This window comes from Vigna umbellata, chromosome 3 (genome assembly GCF_029865625.1).
Source record: "Vigna umbellata cultivar VRB3 chromosome 3, Vumbellata_1.0, whole genome shotgun sequence".
Classification (NCBI taxonomy): Eukaryota; Viridiplantae; Streptophyta; class Magnoliopsida; order Fabales; family Fabaceae; genus Vigna; species Vigna umbellata.
The window spans coordinates 19,588,113-19,608,607 of NC_142167.1; the positions used below are offsets into that span (position 1 = coordinate 19,588,113).

Here is a 20,495-nt window from a genome sequence, read left to right on the forward strand (position 1 = left end):
CGATTGCTTTCATCACTTTTCGGCGGATTTTAAGAGGACTAGTTTGTTGGTTTCTTTCTTTCGAATTAAAGTCCTTCTACCATTATTGATCTATAAAAGAAATATAATTCCAATTTTTTATTTACAAGCATTTAGTGGATAATTATTCAAGAATTTAAGTATATTGGTTTTGTTAATAAAACTTCCATCAATTTCGTAACGTTAAAAGTTCTATTTCTTTCATTTCATTCACAACCGATATTAAAAGGAGTGAATAATTTTACTAAAGTCAAAATATACGTGAATTCAGAAAAAACAATGGCTGGAACTTATTTCAGAGGTAGTTATTCTTGTTTTCTTGCTTGTTTAGACATAAACGATTATGCTTTGACCAAAAGTCATGCATCATTAATTACTTCCAGTCTGCTATTCAGAAAGATCATTCCACACTGGCAGTTTGTTTTCTCAAACCAAGGAAAGTCCACGGCAAAAGTAATTTATAAAAGACATGAAAGCTTAAAATCTAAAATATAATGTTTTCAGGCTGTCATAATTTAAACTAAGGGGTCGGGAAATTCGCACACCATGATTATCATCAGACAAATTAAAGATATAAATTGTAAGGTCTGTAGCTTCCATTTCCTGTTATAGAAAATCACCATATCTTAAGGTTTCAATACCTCGAGAGATTTACCCAGCAACATCTGAATCCCAGCAAACCACTGCGTTGTGAGGTTGGTCCATCAACAAAAGCTCGAATCATGACCACGACAATCAATCATTGTTCACAAATTTGTGGAATAACGAAAACAGTCGTACAAAATACTGCCTATGTTGAGTACGAACAATGAGGAATGCAATACATAACTTCAAAAAGATCTTAAGCAGTTTTCTTTTACAATATCGGAATAGCATACATGTAGAACTAATATGATCAATTATATAACATACCAAACAAGTACCAAATATAGCATTGGATAAATTTGTTTCTTGAGCAAACACTAATGTACAATGACGCCTCTTCATAGACAGCAATGACTAAACACAGTGAAATCATTTTGAAGTAATGTACTTTATTTGTTTTGAAAAGAAAACCTATATATTCAGCACTCGCACCCTGTTGCCCGTGGCTGACTGCTGTTTCCAACATCAATTGTGTCTGGCAGGTATCTTCAATAAGCACGGACAGCAAAACCCAAAATTAATATTAATAACACATGAATGAATAAATGAAGTTTCAAATAATAAGAACCATAACCAAGAAATAGAAATACTGCAAACAAAATACACAACAAAAACCAATTGCAGGACTTAATCCTATTAAACAAACTAGCATCTCCAAAACTAAATCCCGAAGCAGTCGTGATTATGGTAAGCAACGATCTTTCAATATTACAAAAAAAATCCATTTTACCAACAAATTAAAAACAGAAACATGCACTTTACAAACAACAAGCTTAAAATTAATAATGTATGCCAATGACCAATTATTTTTTGGGTACAGTATAAAAAATGGTTTGTCTCAAATATCAATAAGGAAACATTAACCACAGATAGATCTTCCAATTTGAATATATGGACATTGTAAATTAAGACACTGATGGGACCAAACTGTGCTCCTCAAACAATGAATACAACTTCATAAACTAAGACATCTGGTTTAATGTGACTCTGGTGATAAGTTCAGTTGGTCAGTTGACAAATACGAAAGAAGAGATGCTCAGATATAGGAACTTACAATTCTTCTTCTTCTCCACTTTTCAGGGCATTCTTTGCTATGCATTGGAATGCTTCTTCAACATTAATGCCTTCTTTGGCAGATGTCTCAAAATATGGAATATTTCCTTTTGATGCACACCAAGCCCGAGCCTTCTTTTCTGACACCTGCACATAGGAACTTGTCGAGTTCATATCTTTAGCATTATGCATTTGGTGTTTTACGAGTCTAGGAGGGTCTGATGCGGGATATCTTTTTAAAAATAGAAAGTAAAATTGAAGACAGCAAACTTAAGGGGGGAAATACCACTCTGCTGTTCCCACCATCAATATCTATTTTGTTTCCTATGACAACAAAAGGAAAATTCTCGGGATCGGAAGGACTTGCCTGATAAAGTGATCACAAATATTAGAAGTTGCAAATTCTGTAAAATAGTGCTTGCCATAATAGATAAAAACAAGATTTACACATTTGAAGGAATATAAGCATACTTGAATCAGAAATTCCTCCCTCCAGTTGTTAAGGTTGTCAAATGATTTCATTGAATTAACATCATATACAAGAACACAACAATCAGCACCTCGATAGAAAGCAACTCCAAGGCTTTGGAATCTTTCTTGGCCAGCTGTATCCCAAATCTGTAAAGTTAAGAACAAACAATTAACAACAATAAAATTTTGACCGTCATAACTTGTTTAAAAGTACAGAAATAGAATGTGAGAAATAGAATAAATCCCCAAAATAATATCAACTAGGAACAAAGTTACATAGGCATCTCCGACACTGCAAGCGTGTGACTGTAGTACAACTACACTGGTCACTCACAAATCACAATCTTTAACTGGAAATCCTCCATAAAGGCTCTTAAGAAAGCAACAAAACAATTATCCTTTCATCATTAGTAATCTAGTAATCTTTAAAATAGTTTAGTTATCTATCCCATCAGATTCAATCCATACAACATCCCAAAGATGCTCAATCATATTAATAAAACCATTTTATTGTATACAATACTATGAAGTCCACGTTAAGGTCACAACTGTCACATGTACAAGACATACTACAATGACATGAAAAATAATGGGATGATTAGTTTCTCAGAAATTCAAGAAATTGGTACCCTGCACAACCTACATCCCATGTACAAGAGTATTTCCATAAAGTCCAAGAAACTAAATATTTCAAAATAACTTGAGTGTATCTGAAACCTACTGATTAGCGTTAAATGGAGGTTTACACGTTCTGATGCACAAAGTAAAAGTAATTCGAGCGTTGGATTGGCGTTACATTGAAAGTGGAATTCCGTACACACTTGAACATTCTAACATTATTAGGAGTAATAACCAGAGAAATTTAATCCAATAATCTAGAATAGACTAAGTACGATGTGAAAGTATATACGATGCCTCGGCAATTAGACAATTTGTTCCACAGGCTTTATAGCTTGCAAGATCAATACATGAAAACCATTATTAAGGAGGTTACAATCAACGAATTATTCCGCCAAATCAGTACATAACATGACACATAATAAGATAGGGAAATCTATGCAATAACATCAAAAAGGCGAGACTCCAACATAATCAGTATCTTCTACCCCCCTTCCTAGCATCCCCAAAACCCACCACTCACCCAAACTTAAGGCCCAAGCATGCATGCACTTCCACGCATAGCAAAAACAAGCTAAGCACTATCGACAAACCTGTAAGGTGAAAAGCCTATCTTCGAATTGCACTTCTTTTGTCAAAAAATCCGCTCCAATGGTTGCCTTGTACTGATTACTAAACTTCTTATTCACATATCTAAATTACATAGGTTAGGGGAAATACATAGTTTCCATACTGAACTGAGCACTAGAAAACAAATAGCATCGAAGATTAAAACAATAATAAACATAAACAAGGAGTATCTAGACAGAAACGAAGGATACTGGTTCATCAAAGACGTCTTCCCCACCCTGCGAAACATCAACAGAAGCATCATACAATGATTTCAAAAGAAATAAAGAACTAATAACCGGTAGGAATGGTAAAACTCTGTAACTAACAAATCGACTAAGCGCAATTGCAAATGCGAAAGAGATTTAAGTAACGGAAGCAACGGTTATTGTGATCCAAACATAAACACGAAAAATTCCACAATATAATCCAATCGGAAGTAAAACGAATTAACGTAACGAGATTATCGAAGGGAGATTGAAGAAAGAGGTTGAATAGCGCGAAAAATGAAGAGATCTGTGTAAAAGAAACCCTAGAAATGGAAAAGATGAAGCGACGAACCCACTGTCACCGAGAATGATGACCTTCAGGAGAGTTCTTCTTCGGGAAGGCATGGCGGTGGCGAGCGATGCGATCGGAGAAAGTAAGAATTGAAATAAAGTGTTACAGGGTGTTTGACTGAGTCGTTGCGATGCGCTACGATCTCTCTCTCTCTCTGTCTCTCTCTGCACCTCCAAACTCAACTTCTCTCTCGTCTCTCTCTACTCAATATTGCAAACGCCTTCGGCTCTCTCTTCGCGAATATTCCCTCGCTGACAGCTGGACTAGTACAAATGAAAATCAACAACTATTTCTCTGAAGTTTATTTATTCATTATTTATTGTGCACCATATTTATCCATATATATATATATATATATATATATATATATATATATATATATATATGGTATATGTGAATTTGTTAGATTTTTGTTTTTTAGTTGGTAAATTTTAGTAATGTGTATCGAGTTTTAATAGACAAAAATACTCTTATATATATATATATATATGGTATATGTGAATTTGTTATATATTCTAAGTTTTAAGGTTAAGATTTTAATAATTTTTATTCTCAAAATTAAAAAAAAAGAAACTCTCAAATCCTTACTTACCTCTCTCATTCATCTCTCTTCCTGTAACATTTTTCTCTCTCATCCTTACTGTAGCCCAATTGAAAAAATAAGAAACACTTGCCGTTAAACAATTTGTCTTTGTAAAGAGTTGAGTCATTGACATATTCACCTTCAAGCAAAGGTTCATTTAAGATCTCTTCAATTTCATCGTCTTCACTAATCTCTCTAATTTCATCATTTGCATATGTTGAATCATCATCTCTAAGAAAACCCTCCAGGCCTATTACCATGTCATTATGCTTGTGAAAATTAGATAAAATTATATACAACAAAAATTATAAAATGAAAACTCATTATAAAATCATTTTTTGTAAGAAATTGTTTAACGAGTCTTTCTGATTTTTTTCCATGCCAATTACCAATTTATTTGATTTTTGAAAATTAGATAAAATTAGATAAGACAAAAATTATAAAATGAAAACTCATTATAAAATCTTTTTTGTATGAAATTATTTAATAGCGAATATTTTTTATTTTTTCCAGGTTAATTACCAATTAACTTTATGCTTATGAAAATTGGTGAAAAATTAGATAAGACAAATTATTAAGGGTTTTAGGGTTTATTAAAATACCCTTAACCTTAAAACTTAGAATTTATGATAGGTATTTTTGTCTACTAAAACCCGATACACATTGCTAAAATGTACCAACTGAAAAACAAACATAGACTCATTAGCAAACCATATATATATATATATAAGAAAGAAGAAAATATTGGAAACAGAAAAAAAAAAAACTAGTTACAAAAATATGTTTTGAAAGACATACTTTTATTTATATTTTTTTCTTTTCATTCCTCAATTATCAAATTATTTTTACGGATTTGATCTGTGATAGTTCAATAGTACACTCTTAAACTATTAACTAATTATTGAACAAATAAATAATGACATGATAATGATAATGCGATAAATGAATCTAACTTATTAAGTTGATTTTGGTAAGCTATTGTGTGATATGATTTGATAGATACATTTCGTTATTACCGTGTTAATGAGATTTTATCACTCTTAACTTTTATTTTCTTATTTCGTGAAATTCACATCTTTATTCTTTTAAAACTGAAATATATATTTATTTTGATGAAATAAATGAGTTTGTATTATTTTTTTTGTGTGTGTGTGTGTATATATATATATATATATTGTCGTGAATTTAAAATTGTATTTTACTTTTTATAAAATGGATAAATTTTTATAATACTTTTTTAAAAATCAATTTCTAATACAATCGAGATATAACTCACGTTTGATGCAAATGAACTATACTTTGTTAATATTTTATTTTTCTTTAAATACGTAAAATTAATTGGTGGCCCATGGTATAAATTTAATTATTCTACTCAAGTGTCAAAAAAAATATACACAAACAAATTAAACTGTTGAGGTAGAAACATCTCTTACACAAAACTATTTTAACATCATCGTTGAATATCTCCAACCAACAAAATAATAATATAATAATATAAAGTTAATAATTTACCTCTTTAAAATTTGTTCGTTCAACACGTGTCATCACCGTAAAAGCACACTACACACAAAATTCCAACTCTCACCGTCTAAGAACTGAAATAATAATTGGAATATTTAAATAGTATTTCATAAACTAACCTCATAATTGGAACCCATGAAATATGTTTGACCGTCATATATCCCAAAACACACACACATACATATATTTGTATAATATTTTATTTTATAACTATTTCATTTTTAAATAACTTTATTTAATTATAAGAACAAGTATTTTTTAAGAGTTTTTGTAATAAATAATAATTATGTATAATAATATATTTTTATCCACATAATTGTATCTTAATTTTTAATGAATAAAAAACAAAACATATCACAGAGAAAAAATAACAAAAACAACAAATAACAAAAGCAACAAATAACAACAACAAAAAAATAAAATTAATTATTCTTTATGAAAATAACATGTAAAACAATGAGGTGTACAAAACAAAAACAAATAAGAGAGAAATAAGGAGTTATAAAAAACTTTTTAAGTGGGAAAGACATGAATGTGGATGAAAAAACAATAAGACCTAGTTGAGTAAAAACTTTCATTAATAAAAAATAATAGATACACCACAAGTTTTTTAGAATTTTGAATGATCAATAGAAAAATGTTTTCTTCACCAAGTATATAACAATACAAGAAAAACTCCTCGATGATAGTTCTCTTCTTCCATTATCTAGTGGATTATTTTCTCTTTCAACTAGACGCAAATCATTGTTACTTTGTTTTGAATAAAAACAAAATTCTTTTTATTTTGAATTTTTAAAAGAATTATGAATCCTTAATCTTTTAGGAATTTTTCGTTAATGATTGTAAATGGTATATCTTTTTAATATTTGATTTGTTCTTACAAAATCAAGATTGAAAACATTAAAAATAAGAAATAAAATCATTTAATTCGTTCTTAATAGCTATAAAATGATCATATTAGGCTGATCCTTTTGTTGACAAATGCCCATATTATACCTATAATGGAAGGATGAGAAGCCATTAGTGAGATACCACTTTGGGAATAGTTAGAATTCTAACCTTGTGTCAAGACTTATAGATTGGGGACACTTTCATGCTGTCAATTTGCATGGGGGGTGTAGATCTCCCTAAAGATAATAGAGGCATGCAAATGTTTCCTTATAAGGCAGAAGAAAGTTTAACTACAAGACCCACTCGTCGAGTAGGGACAGAAGTCAACCTTATTGATCTGACGATGTAGAATGAAAGGAGTCATCGCTCAACGGATAAAAGTTATTCTGGGGATATTAGGTTAACCTTCCCCTAATAACTCACATTGACAATAAGGTTTGATACCTTGATCTTGGCTCTTTTCCACCTGAGGTTGTAGTATATTCCAGAGGTTGGGTCGTTTGCCTATTAAAGCGGTACGTGAGTTGGGTTTAGAATATTGTGAGACAATTCGATCTGTATTTGATGTGGGTGTGAGAGCATTTAGAGGACCTTTTCCTAGTACGAGAGGACAAGAGAATGACACACATTTTTTGTGCTAGTTATTGTGCTCAAGGTAGATGTTAGGTGGCGACGAGAGAAAAGAGAGAAAAACTGCTATAAGTAATTAAGTAGGAAAGCCACCTAAGATTAATGTTATCCTATTACGACCTCCCCAAAGCCTTTAGTAGCACAATCAAAAAAGGGTTCTTCGTCCCAACGAGGATGAAGCAAAATAAGTTTTGAGAATTTTGAAAAAGGTCACAATGAGATAAGTCCTTTACCTCTGATGGATCTTTTGTAGGAAGATCACCAAGGAGATGCAATTGTGATATTAGAGTCGAGTCGAAAGTTTGTTTTGATGACCAACTCAAATAAGTTTTTGTATCAAAATCATATTGATGAAGGGTTGGGTTATTACATGAAACAAAATTGTTCATATTATAATATACTTTGACATGTTATATTAACACTTTAAAACACGATTACAACTTGTTATTACATTTTTTTATCAGCAAAATAATATATATAAATAATGAAGCATTTGTGGTTGATACAATTTGTATACAAGATAATACGCTCCAGAAAAGAGTACCATCGTTCTATATTTGAATTCTCACAAGACAAACAAAAATAAATAAGAAAAGAACGTGAAATAAGACAAAAATGAAAACACCACAATTTAGTAGAATGACAAGTCAATGAAAATTCACCATAAAGATTGTCTTCTTTGATAAAAACCAAAGTTAAAGACCTCTAACACATTAACAAGTTAAGGAAGATTTGTCACAAAGAATTCAACCTTACACAAGAACCAAAGTTCTATGATAAGAACCAAGATAATCTTTCTCTCTTAATGAAAAACCAATTTCATATATTGACCATCCAAGGTGTTTACAATTGTATTTGATGCTTCTATATATATAGAGCTGTCAAAACGGGTAATCCGGCCCAACCCAACCCGACCCACCACGGGTTGGTCACTTAGTGAGCCAACCCAACCCGGCTCATTTATTAGCGAGCCGAAAAAATTCGAACCTGACCCGACCCACCACGGGTTGGTGAGTTAAACGGGTTGGCTCATTGGCTCACTTAATTAACTTTTTTTTCACCATCTTCTTCTCAGATTCTTATAACATGTTACTTTGATCGATCAAATTGAAACACTAATAATTGGACCAATTGATATAAAAAAAATGAAACAAAAGAAATATATTATTATATATATTCTAAGCTATCAAGGATAAAATTTTGCCAATTTAGTTTAATGAGACATACACAATCGTTTGATCAAGAAACTACATATAGCCGTTAACAAAAATATACAGCACAAGATAAAACTGTCATACTTGTAGATAGGTCTGAAAACAAGATAAAACAAATGATATATTCCTGAATTATCCAATTTATAATATTATACATGTATTAAATTAGAATCTTGAATGGAGAAATCCACACTATTATGCTCTCCTGAAACATTTTTTTCTTTATCTCCATTTATAATATTATCAAATCTATAATCTTAGGGTTTTATTTGCAAAGGGGAACTTTTGGAAAGATAGCAACGTGAAAGACTCTATTACTAAGTAAAGGTTGTGCATTTTGAATAATTAATTTAATTAATTTGATTTTAATAAAAAAATAGAATTTGAATAATTAATTTAATTAATTTAATTTCATTAAAAAAATAGGTGGGTTGTTGAGCCAACCCAACCCACCACGAGTTTAACCCGTGTGAGCCGGATTCTTAGTGAGCCGGGTCAAAATTGGCTCGCATCAAAATTTTTGCATTTTTTTTCAAGCCAACCCGGCTCAAACTCATGATGAGTCGGATTGGCTCACGGGTTTCAACCCATTTTGACGACACTATATATATATATATATATATATATATATATATATATATATATATATATAGACACACACACACAAATGTTTAAGTTATTTCAAAATTTTAAAAGAAAGTTTAAAAACACCGTACTCAAAAAATAACTTGAAAATTCAAAAACAAAAATTAAAAAAAAATTATAATTACCTGTAATTACTTAAAACTATTGTATAATTGTGTTCCAAACCATAATTTTCATATCATATCCATTGAATTGCAAAAACTCCTCCTTAAGTTCTTTTCATATTAAATCAGGAGATAATCCTTTGTAAATATACTCCAAATCGTATATATAGGTAAAAAGAAACATAAAGACTAAACAAAAGAACCATTGGAACATTTGTACAGTTAAAACTTAGTTTTATAGATGTTACATCACAAGTGTCTTTATAAAAGTTCAAACCCCTTTCAAATTATTAACTTTGTGTGGCCTACTGTTAGTTCAAAAAATACAAGTTGTTGTACAGATGAAGAAAATAAATTGACGATAACAAGTTATCTCTAAGGGATGATTCAACTTTAGTATTATGTGTGCCTAGCATATTCATCAACTTAGTCTGGTGTTGTTTCTCCTTTGCCTTTTATACTCCTTTAGATATATGTAAGTTTCCAACCTATCTTCAGCTGCACTTTTTAGTGTCTTCTTCCAATTTCGTACTTTTGTATTCCTCCTCTCTGCACAGAAATAAATGAAACACACGTCTCTATTTTTATATAGATAATGATATTTTGACAACATTTTAACATCATTTACGTGTTATTCTGTGATTGATCCATGTTGGTGTTTATGATTATTATTATTGATTGTAGAGTAATTTTGGATCAATCATAGAATGACACTTGAATGATGTTAAAATGTTGTTAAAATATCATTATCCATTTTTATATTCCATGTCCCTGTTTACACTCAACATTATATATTAAACATATATTTAAGTACATTCAATATTCAAACGAGCAATTTAATATGGATGAGACAATTTTAAAAGACACCGAGTTACGTTCCTCAAAATCTACTTCATATTAATTTAATACATGATATAAATTGAATACATCATTAAAAAAATAAAAATCTTGCCTCTGAGTATGTGTTAATTATCAAACTCCACACTTTTACATGAGCTAAATTACTATTGCATTTATCCTAACATTTTTGAAGATGCAATATAATAACATTGAATTTTTTTATTAAAGAATAATACAAAAATAATGAATATAATAACATTGAAACCAAATCAAACTTATGAAAATAAAAATCGACAATTATGAACAGTGGTTGAAGAAGATTCATCCATATATAAAAGGAGTTTACGTGTTATATTATAGGTTTATTTATTTTTTATGTTTGCATTTTCCTTTTTTTTCTTCTAATTTATGCTTATTTTTCATCTTTAGTTTTTTCACCATTTTCATTTTCCATCTCTTTATGATGATGTGAAGCTATCCTTCGTGATATTAGAATGATGTCATACTTACACAATGCAATATCTCAAATTTAACATTCTTTAATAGAGTTTCACACACTAAGAATGGAAGTTTGAAACTAATAAGGTTGATTTTGAAAAGAAAAAATTACAAAAACAAATAATGAAAAAATCATAAATATATTTATTATTTTGAATGCATAATTAGTTATGTTTTATTACAAGTTATAAAAAATATAAATTTGACATATTTACGAAGAGGGAGAGGGTAACACGGTAGGAAGCAGTGGGTAGAATCCACTCAATCTCATACCACGACTACAAAGCCTTGTTTTCTGTTTTCTGTTCTGTTGACGATCCATTCTTCTTCTTCTTCTTCCTTCTTTGCAAACTTGAGTGGTGCACTCGCAGTGCAGGGGCAACTAAAAAGTTCCCTCTTTACAGATCTCGTAGATTTTGCTCATGGCGCAGCCTCTCGTGAAGAAGGACGATGACCGCGACGACGAAGGTGGTTATTTCATTCTTATGCTTTTCTATCTCGCAATTCGATCTGCTCTTTGTTTTCCTTGTGCTTTCCTTTTAGCTCTCTATTTGTTGCCACTGCCGGATCACTCTCTCGCTACCAGATCCAATGTTTAGTTTCCCTTTCCCATTGCGAATGAGGCAGGGTTTGTTCAGATCATGATGGTTGGATTGGATTTGAACTCTGACTCATCTTTCATATGTCGGCGTTTTAGAAACTTCAATTGATCCAGGCGTATAGGTTGCAATGCAGATCATTAATCATGTGCAAATTGCAATTGCTTGTTAGTAGGATTATGTGATGATACGAATTTATACTTGATATATAGTCTTTATTTTTGCAACTTTTCTCCCTAACCTTTTTTTCTCCACAAGTCAGGCTGGTTTATTGTGATTAGTCCTGAATATATTATAAATGACTCAATGCTCGTTTTTATTAATTAGTTTTGACTATTTAACAGCTGAGTATTCTCCCTTTGCGGGAATTGAAAAGGGAGCTGTTCTTCAGGAGGCCAGAGTTTTTAATGACCCACAACTAGATGCCAGGAGATGTTCGCAGGTTTTTCTTCGTTCTTTTTATTCAATTGTTATCTTTTAATTCTATAATTCAATGGCTGAGTTCGACATTGCATATGCTTGTTGTGTTTTGTTTTTTTCCAGGTTATCACGAAACTTTTATACCTACTAAACCAAGGAGATACATTTACAAAGGTCAAGACTTATTTCAAACATTTCTGGTTGATAGAATGACTTTGTTGTACTATGCTAGAGTTGTATGAACCACTTTTAAGTAGTATGTTCTTGTTGTAATCTCATAGGTAGAAGCCACAGAAGTTTTCTTTGCTGTGACTAAGCTTTTTCAGTCTCGAGATCTTGGGTTAAGGAGAATGGTCTACCTGATAATAAAGGAACTTTCCCCCTCTGCGGATGAGGTTCAAAATTCTCATAATTTTTATTAACAGTCAGATTCACATATATGGTCTGCATATGGCATACAGAGATTGTGACTGTTCTGTCTCCCTTGTTTTAATAGGTTATTATCGTTACAAGCTCCCTCATGAAGGACATGATTAGTAAGACTGATATGTACAGGGCTAATTCTATTCGTGTCCTTTGTCGCATCACAGATGGAACACTCCTCACCCAAATAGAGCGATATCTGAAACAAGGAATTGTAGATAAGAATCCAGTCGTTGCAAGTGCAGCCTTAGTTAGCGGCATTCATCTGCTTCAGGTATTAATAGAATCTATTCCTCGATTCAGTATATTTCATATATGCCCGCTTATTTTGCGACCCCTTATCAGACGTCTCCAGAGATTGTAAAAAGGTGGAGCAATGAGGTTCAGGAAGCAGTTCAATCAAGGGCAGCTCTTGTGCAATTTCATGCTCTGGCTTTGCTCCATCAGGTATGTTGCCTGAATGTGTTTTTGAATCTTACAACTCAAATGATGTGTCTGATACAAATGACGTATAATGCACAATGTAATAATTTTAAATTTAAAAATCACAAGTGTGGTCACAAAACAAAATCTCAAGTCATACATGAGCATGTCAAGCCTTTATTTAGAAGATTAAAAATAGAGCAATGGAAGAACCTAGTATAGTACATAAAACAAATGAGCGACCATGTGCAACCCAATTTTAGAAAAATAAAAAATGGAGATCTGAATAATGGAATAGGGTGATCAAAGGTGTTCCTTTTCATTCAACTGTTTAAGCTTTTATCAAACATTCAATTGCTTTGATTAGAAGTGGTAAAATTTAGCTTGAAATATATCATAAACTATGTGTAATGCTCATCATAATAAATTAAAACTAAAAAAATAGTCACGAGTTTCACAAAAACAAAGTCATATGTAACATTCTTATTTGAAAACATTATTTTAGAAGATTAAAAATAGAGCAATGAAACAACCAAATATGGTGCCTAATGTGTCCTTAGGTTTCTTTTCATTTAACAGTTTAAGCTTATCAACTCATTTGCTTTGATATGAAGTGGTAGAAGTAAAGTAAAGTAAACAAAAAAACAGCGAATTGTTGAGCTGCATCATTTATATTGTTGATGCAGAATCATTCCAATTCATTCATGTATTTAAGATTTATGGTTATGTGTGATTCTTCACAGGATATGAATGATGACTAGTCCAATTATGTGATTCACATCATGAATTGTAAGATTCTAATAATTATGTTTCTTGGTGTATTACTGTAAATTTCACTTGAAAACCAAAATCTTAGTTGCCCTGTCAGATAATTTTGTTAATCATTTGTAATAGAATTCATCAGCCACTGGGATATGTTGCAAGAGTACTTTTTTTTATGTTCTGCTTAAGCTTTTGGGATAATTGTTTCATGACAACCTTTCAATGATCTACCAATCAAATACATTTTTACTAGTAGTCAGTAGCGCAATAATGTTGCACCATGTGGCATGGCACCCTGCCATTCTTCCAATGGCTGTTGTTTGAGTTGTCCTTGGTCAGAGAAGTGCCTTTTACAGCTAAAATTCCGGCCCAAGCAGGTGCTACAAGAAGATGCATTAAAACTTGCTTTGTTTCTGAAAGCAGCATTGTTTCAGGAATTTTCTTGGGATCTTGATTCCTGAAACAAGTGTTGTTTTTGTGGCTGCAGCCCCTTCCTTCTCTTCCTTCATCTGCAATATACATACACTCCACAAATCTGTCTACATTTTTCCTCCATTTGCAATTTAATCTTCTAAGAAGGGGGAGATCATGCCTATCTGCTGGGGTCTTAGGGTTACTGTAAACAAAGTGTAGGGTTGGGGGGATTGTGCCAATGTTTTTTTTATTGGATTTTCTCCTCTTTTATTTCGGTTCACTGGGCCTCACGGAGTCTAGTTTGACTTTTTCATTTAAAGCATAACAGTAGGATATACTAAACTAAATAGTAATAATAGTAACGGACATCATGATCCATGATTTTTGTTGTTACTTATATGCTTTTCTTGAAACACATGAATTTTCAATATTTTTTATGATTGTCATAATTTGAGTAATTTTAATAATTTTTTAGAATTTATTTATTGTATATAAACTGAATTTTTTTTTTTTGGAATACTGGCCATCTAATTATTTGCCACCTTGATTTAGTGTTTTTGGGGTCAGCTGCTATGTACTACGATCATGCATTGGTAACTATCCGTTTTTATCTTAAGGATTTGACTTCTGTATAACCTCAATAAGTGATTAAAGGAAAGGCAATATTTCTTAAAACAGAACTAGAGTTTGTATTGATATTTTTTGGTTTCTCACCCATTGTATGGGTTTATACTGCCTCCTGTGACTGAGAGCTTGGCATACTCCTTTTCGTACACTTAGCTTCAACTACAGATGTAGTTTATAAGTGGCCCTATCATGAAAAGTTATGGTATCACTTAGGTTTATATGCTTTCAACCTCTAGTGTAAATTAGTGTAAACCTTTGCACATTGATTGTATATTGTCTTGTATACTGTTTGCACATGATTCTGGAGGAAATTATACATCTCATAATTTTGATTTTACCTTCAGAGGATCCTATTTCTATTATTGTAAAAATAAATAATTTAGTATTGACATTGACACGTGGCTGAATACAACATTACAGATACGGCAGAATGATCGACTAGCTGTTAGCAAACTGGTTACCAGCTTGACCAGGGGGAATGTTCGTTCTCCTTTGGCCCAAAGCCTTTTGATTCGCTATACAAGTCAGGTGTGTTTTCCTTAAAATTAGTAGCTCCAACTGATATGTTATTTTTTCCATAATCTTTATATGGCATAATAACTGCAGGTAATTCGGGAGTCAGGAAATATCACACAATCAGGAGATCGCCCCTTCTATGATTATCTTGAGAGTTGCCTTCGTCACAAGTCAGAGATGGTGATTTTTGAAGCAGCCAGGGCAATTACAGAGCTCAATGGAGTAACTAGCCGAGAATTAACTCCTGCAATTACAGTTCTTCAGCTCTTCTTAAGTTCGTCTAAGCCAGTCCTGAGATTTGCTGCTGTCCGCACCTTAAACAAGGTTAGCACTTTTTAATGACTTTAATTTCAATGAAAAAACCTTTTCATTCTGCTGTACAATTTGACAAAGCATATACGACAGCCTCCATTCTGATGTGAACATTTTGCATTTTTGCTTGCTTGATTTTGGGGAAGTTGATAGAAAATCATCAAATCTGCTCATTTCCCTTAACATATTGATGTAGCTAATTACATAAGATATGTTCAACTAGATTCATTGTTTTAGTTACATGGTTGAGTGTGGCTTTGAACTTTGCAGGTGGCAATGACACATGCAATGGCAGTGACTAACTGCAATATTGACATGGAAAGTTTAATCTCTGACCAGAACAGAAGCATTGCAACACTTGCCATCACTACTCTATTGAAGACAGGAAATGAATCTAGTGTGGACCGGCTTATGAAGCAGATTACAAATTTCATGTCTGATATTGCTGATGAGTTCAAAATTGTTGTTGTTGAAGCAATAAGATCACTGTGCTTAAAATTCCCTTTAAAATATAGATCTTTGTGAGTATATATCATTCTATATGTTTCTTTCCCCCTAGAAGTTACATTTTTTATTTGAATATTTTCCTAGATAAATAATCTAAATTACTGATTTATTTTCTCTTATTATTTTCAGGATGAATTTCCTAAGTAATATTCTTAGGGAAGAAGGTGGTTTTGATTACAAGAAAGCAATTGTAGATTCGATTGTGATTCTTATCAGAGATATCCCTGAGGCCAAGGAAAGTGGGTTGCTTCATCTTTGTGAGTTTATTGAAGATTGTGAATTCACTTATTTGTCCACACAGGTAGTAACTTTGGTTTTGTCCTTTGTCATTTAATCTGCATTTTTGGATTTTTATCTTGTGTTAATTTTTCTCTCTATCCTTTAGATTCTGCACTTCCTGGGAGTTGAAGGACCAAAAACATCCGACCCCAGCAAATATATTCGTTATATATATAACAGAGTACATCTTGAGAATGCCACTGTTAGGGCCAGTGCTGTTAGCACTATGGCAAAGTTTGGGGCTTCTGTTGATGCATTAAAGGTGTTACTCTCCTGTGTTTATCAATAATTTTCTCTACATTTCTTCTATGCTTTTTTGTTTTTTAGGTTAATATTTGTGATTAACTTAAATCCCAATATTATTACTCTTTGCAGCCTCACATATTTGTACTACTAAGGCGATGTCTTTTTGACAGCGATGATGAGGTGATTTTCAGTCATAACAATTGGTGACTCTGTAGGTGTTTAAACTTTAAAGCTATCCGTTGCTTTGATTTATATCTGAATGATTTCTATTTTTTTGCAGGTCCGTGACAGAGCAACTCTTTATTTGAACACCCTTGGAGGTGATGGCAGAGTGGTGGAGACAGATGAAGATGTGAAAGATTTCCTCTTCGGGTCATTTGATACCCCACTTGCCAATCTGGAGACTAGTTTGAAAAACTATGTAAGTTCTCCCTAGTATATTCCCTTTCATTGGTTAAGATCTCACTGTCATTTACATGTTTTTAATGTGATGCAGGAGCCTTCAGAAGAGGCTTTTGACATTGGTTCGGTGCCCAAGGAGGTTAAATCTCAACCTCTTGCAGAGAAGAAGGCCTCTGGTAAAAAGCCTACCGGTTTGGGTGCTCCTCCTCGTGGTCCCTCATCTACTACAGATTCCTATGAAAGGTTGCTTCTATCCATTCCCGAGTTTGCAAACTTTGGGAAACTTTTTAAGGTTGTTATACTCAATTATTCTCACAATCTTTATTTTATGTTTTCTTTTTCTTTCCATATGTATTAAGTATTCTTATGACGTTACTCTTACCAGTCTTCAGAACCTGTGGAGCTTACTGAGGCAGAGACAGAATATGCAGTTAATGTTGTTAAACACATTTTTGATAGGCATGTCGTGTTTCAATACAACTGCACAAACACGATACCAGAACAATTATTGGAAGATGTAATGACAAATACAGATACCGTACAATTTCATAATATGCTGCAAATCCGGTCTTCTGAATAATTTCTTCCTCTTTTCCAGGTTATTGTAATTGTGGATGCATCCGAAGCAGAAGAGTTCTCTGATGTGTGCTCAAAACCTCTTAGATCTCTTCCTTATGATTCACCTGGCCAGACATTTGTGGCTTTTGAGAAGCCTGAGGGATTACCAGTTGCTGGAAAATTTTCTAATGTTCTGAAATTTATTGTTAAAGAGGTACTTCACCTTTTATCTTTGGGAAGCATTGCGGTTTTTTTTTTCTAGACTTAAACCCTGGTGTATATCACGGCGTGTATACTTTTAAGCATGAAACATATTTGATTTTTCTCTCAGGTATTTTTGTGGAAAATAAAACCAATAATACTTTGTTTGGAAATCTAATCATGCTACATATATGGGATATTGACCAGGTTGACCCAGCCACTGGTGAGGCAGAAGATGATGGTGTAGAGGATGAATACCAGCTAGAGGATTTGGAGGTTGTTACAGCAGACTACATATTGAAAGTGGGGGTGTCTAATTTCAGGAGTGCATGGGAAAGCATGGGCCCTGAAAATGAGCGAGTGGACGAATATGGTCTTGGTCCCAGGGAGAGTTTGGCTGAAGCTGTAAATACTGTCATCAATCTTCTTGGTATGCAACCTTGTGAGGTAAGCCAATGATGTCAATAGCTGCTTTGGTAAACGTTTGTTTTTAGGAGATTGGTCCCATTACATTAAAATGGTCATGAGTCATTTGTACAATTTTTACTGCATCACGAGGTAATTCTTGCTAAATTAATTTTCTGCTTGACTTGTGATAGCATAGACCAAAAGTTGACATTTCATACACATTTGAGGTTTAATATTTGCTCAGATGTGGTTTTGCAGTGGATGCATCTGTTAATAAACCTAATTCCTTGAAAAAAATTAAAGTTGAACTTTGTCACATTGCTAAACTGAAGCCACACTAGCACCTGCATGCATGTGTATGCTATTGAGATGGCGAGCACACTCATGTAGACATGGACACGTGACCTTAACTAGAAGATGGTCTTTGGTGATTTTTGGATAGGGGGTAATTATATCAAATGGTTATTGAAAATTTGACTATATCCTTCATTAACCAGTTAATTGAAGATGGCCATCGAAAGTAGGCACACACACATAGGGGTTTGTTAACATGCGTACGCTTTTTTTTAGTTGGTACATTTTAGCAATGTGTACCGGGTGTTAGTAGACAAGAATACCCTTATATATTATGAATTCTAAGTTTTAAGATCAAGGGTATTTGGATACTTTTCATTCTCAACTAAAAAAACAAGAAACCCCAAACCTGCACTCACCTCCCTCATTCCTCTCAACCATTTCTCTTTCATCTCTTTCACTCAAACCTTTTCTCTGTCATTCTTACTGTAGTCCCAACTAAAAAAATTAGAAACACTCACCTAACCCTAATCTACCTTCCTCACTTATCCAATTTGTTTCTCTCTCATCTCCATACTCACTTAAACACCATACTTAGTGTTTGGATGTTTTCTTCATTTTCACGATGAGAGGTGGTTAGGTTAAGGATTGCAGACAATTCTAGGAGAAAAAAACTTGACATTAAGACATTGAAAAAAACACAATCAGTCAATCCATCAATTATTTTGTTATTAAAGTGGAAAACAAATGAACGAACAGAGTAAGAACAACAAATTGCGGTGTCACGGGTTGCTGTGTGTGAGTGAGTGAGAGTATAGAGATGAGAGAGAAACAAATTGGATAAGTGAGAAATGTGGATTAAGGTTAGGCGAGTGTTTCTGATTTTTTCAGTTGGGGCTATAATAGAGATGACAGAGAAATGATTGAGAGGAACCAGGGAGGTGAGTAAGAGTTTGGGGGTTTCTTGTCTTTTTTTTTAGTTTTGAGAATGAAAATTATTCAAATATTCTTGACCTTAAAACTTAGAATCCATAATATATGAAAATATTTTTGTCTATTAAAACCCGGTACACATTGTTAAAATGTACCAACTGAAAAAAGAGCAGAAGTTAACAAACTCCATATATATATATATATGTGTGTGTGTGTGTGTGTGTGTGTGTGTATATATATATATATATATATATATGTGTATATATATGTATGTATATATATGTATGTATGTATATGTATGTATGTATATATATGTATGTATGTCATGTGGATATTATAATCAAAAGATAACCGGTTTTGGTTTGGTAGAATATGTTTCCATTTCTAAAAAAGCAGTATTAATAATAAGAACTGGCTCTGACTTTTAAAATAATCAATTTTAAGCCTTTAATTAAGTAAACATTGTACGAATATTAAAGCATAGAACCGTTGTAAAAGTGTTCTGAATATAAATGAAAAAGAATAAACCATCTTGATTTGTTGTTCACTATTTGCAGGGAACCGAGGTAGTGCCACCCAATTCAAGGTCACACACATGCTTGTTGTCAGGAGTATTCATAGGGAATGTGAAGGTGCTTGTACGGTTGTCTTTTGGACTTGATGGTCCGAAGGATGTTGCGATGAAACTGTCTGTCAGATCCGAGGATGAAACTGTCAGCGATACCATCCATGAGATTGTGGCTAGCGGCTAGTGCACTTGACTCAACTCGGCCTTTTTTTGGTTACTGAGATTGGAGTTTAGCTTCCTTACAGATAGGCGTGTGTAAAGAATTCCAAAGCCGTACACATAGTAAATGCAATTTATTGGCCACCCACTGCATGCTTGTTAGACTAGCAATCATACTTGCAAGTCGGGTTTATTGGAGTAAACTTCCGTGGTCATATGATCATACTTCATTTATTTGTAGCAACTGTAATACGAATTTTGGTGATTTTCATAAATATTTGTTTCCTCGTGATTTGGATACGTTAAAACGGAAACTATTAGTGCATAAGAAATCTCACTATTTTATTGAATACTTGTGATATTTGGATACACTATTGTTCAATGATATATGTGTTTTCAGTAAGAGATTCAGTCACTATAATGATCCTTTTTTTTTTCTTTTTTGACGATTCCTTCAGCTAAAAAGGATTCAGAAATTCGCACACGATCAGGTTTTTCAATGCATGCTACAACTTTAATCCCCACACCCATATAAAACCAAAA

The 20,495-nt window shown here is 32.8% G+C and overlaps 2 protein-coding genes across 2 annotated transcripts; one reads left to right on the forward strand and one right to left on the reverse strand.

Annotated features, from left to right (window-relative positions):
- Positions 1–813: 813 nt before the first annotated feature.
- On the reverse strand, positions 814–4,221 carry LOC124841241 (ras-related protein Rab7). The gene is made up of 7 exons (XM_047317480.2): positions 3,976–4,221; positions 3,627–3,653; positions 3,399–3,498; positions 2,188–2,334; positions 2,003–2,083; positions 1,718–1,863; positions 814–1,149 (listed from the first exon to the last, which is right to left on the reverse strand). The coding sequence occupies exons 1-7, from the start codon at positions 4,026–4,028 to the stop codon at positions 1,083–1,085; spliced, it is 621 nt and encodes a 206-aa protein (XP_047173436.1). The 5' UTR covers positions 4,029–4,221; the 3' UTR covers positions 814–1,082.
- A 6,911-nt stretch (positions 4,222–11,132) lies between these two features.
- LOC124820357 (coatomer subunit gamma-2) lies at positions 11,133–20,304 on the forward strand. The gene is made up of 18 exons (XM_047292026.2): positions 11,133–11,369; positions 11,845–11,942; positions 12,044–12,094; positions 12,202–12,315; positions 12,417–12,617; positions 12,689–12,790; positions 14,990–15,097; positions 15,176–15,409; positions 15,668–15,918; positions 16,034–16,205; positions 16,290–16,445; positions 16,559–16,609; positions 16,710–16,850; positions 16,926–17,123; positions 17,217–17,348; positions 17,430–17,603; positions 17,798–18,037; positions 19,783–20,304. Exons 1-18 carry the CDS (start codon positions 11,324–11,326, stop codon positions 19,975–19,977), a joined length of 2,664 nt encoding a protein of 887 aa, XP_047147982.1. The 5' UTR covers positions 11,133–11,323; the 3' UTR covers positions 19,978–20,304.
- The last annotated feature ends 191 nt before the right edge of the window (positions 20,305–20,495 follow it).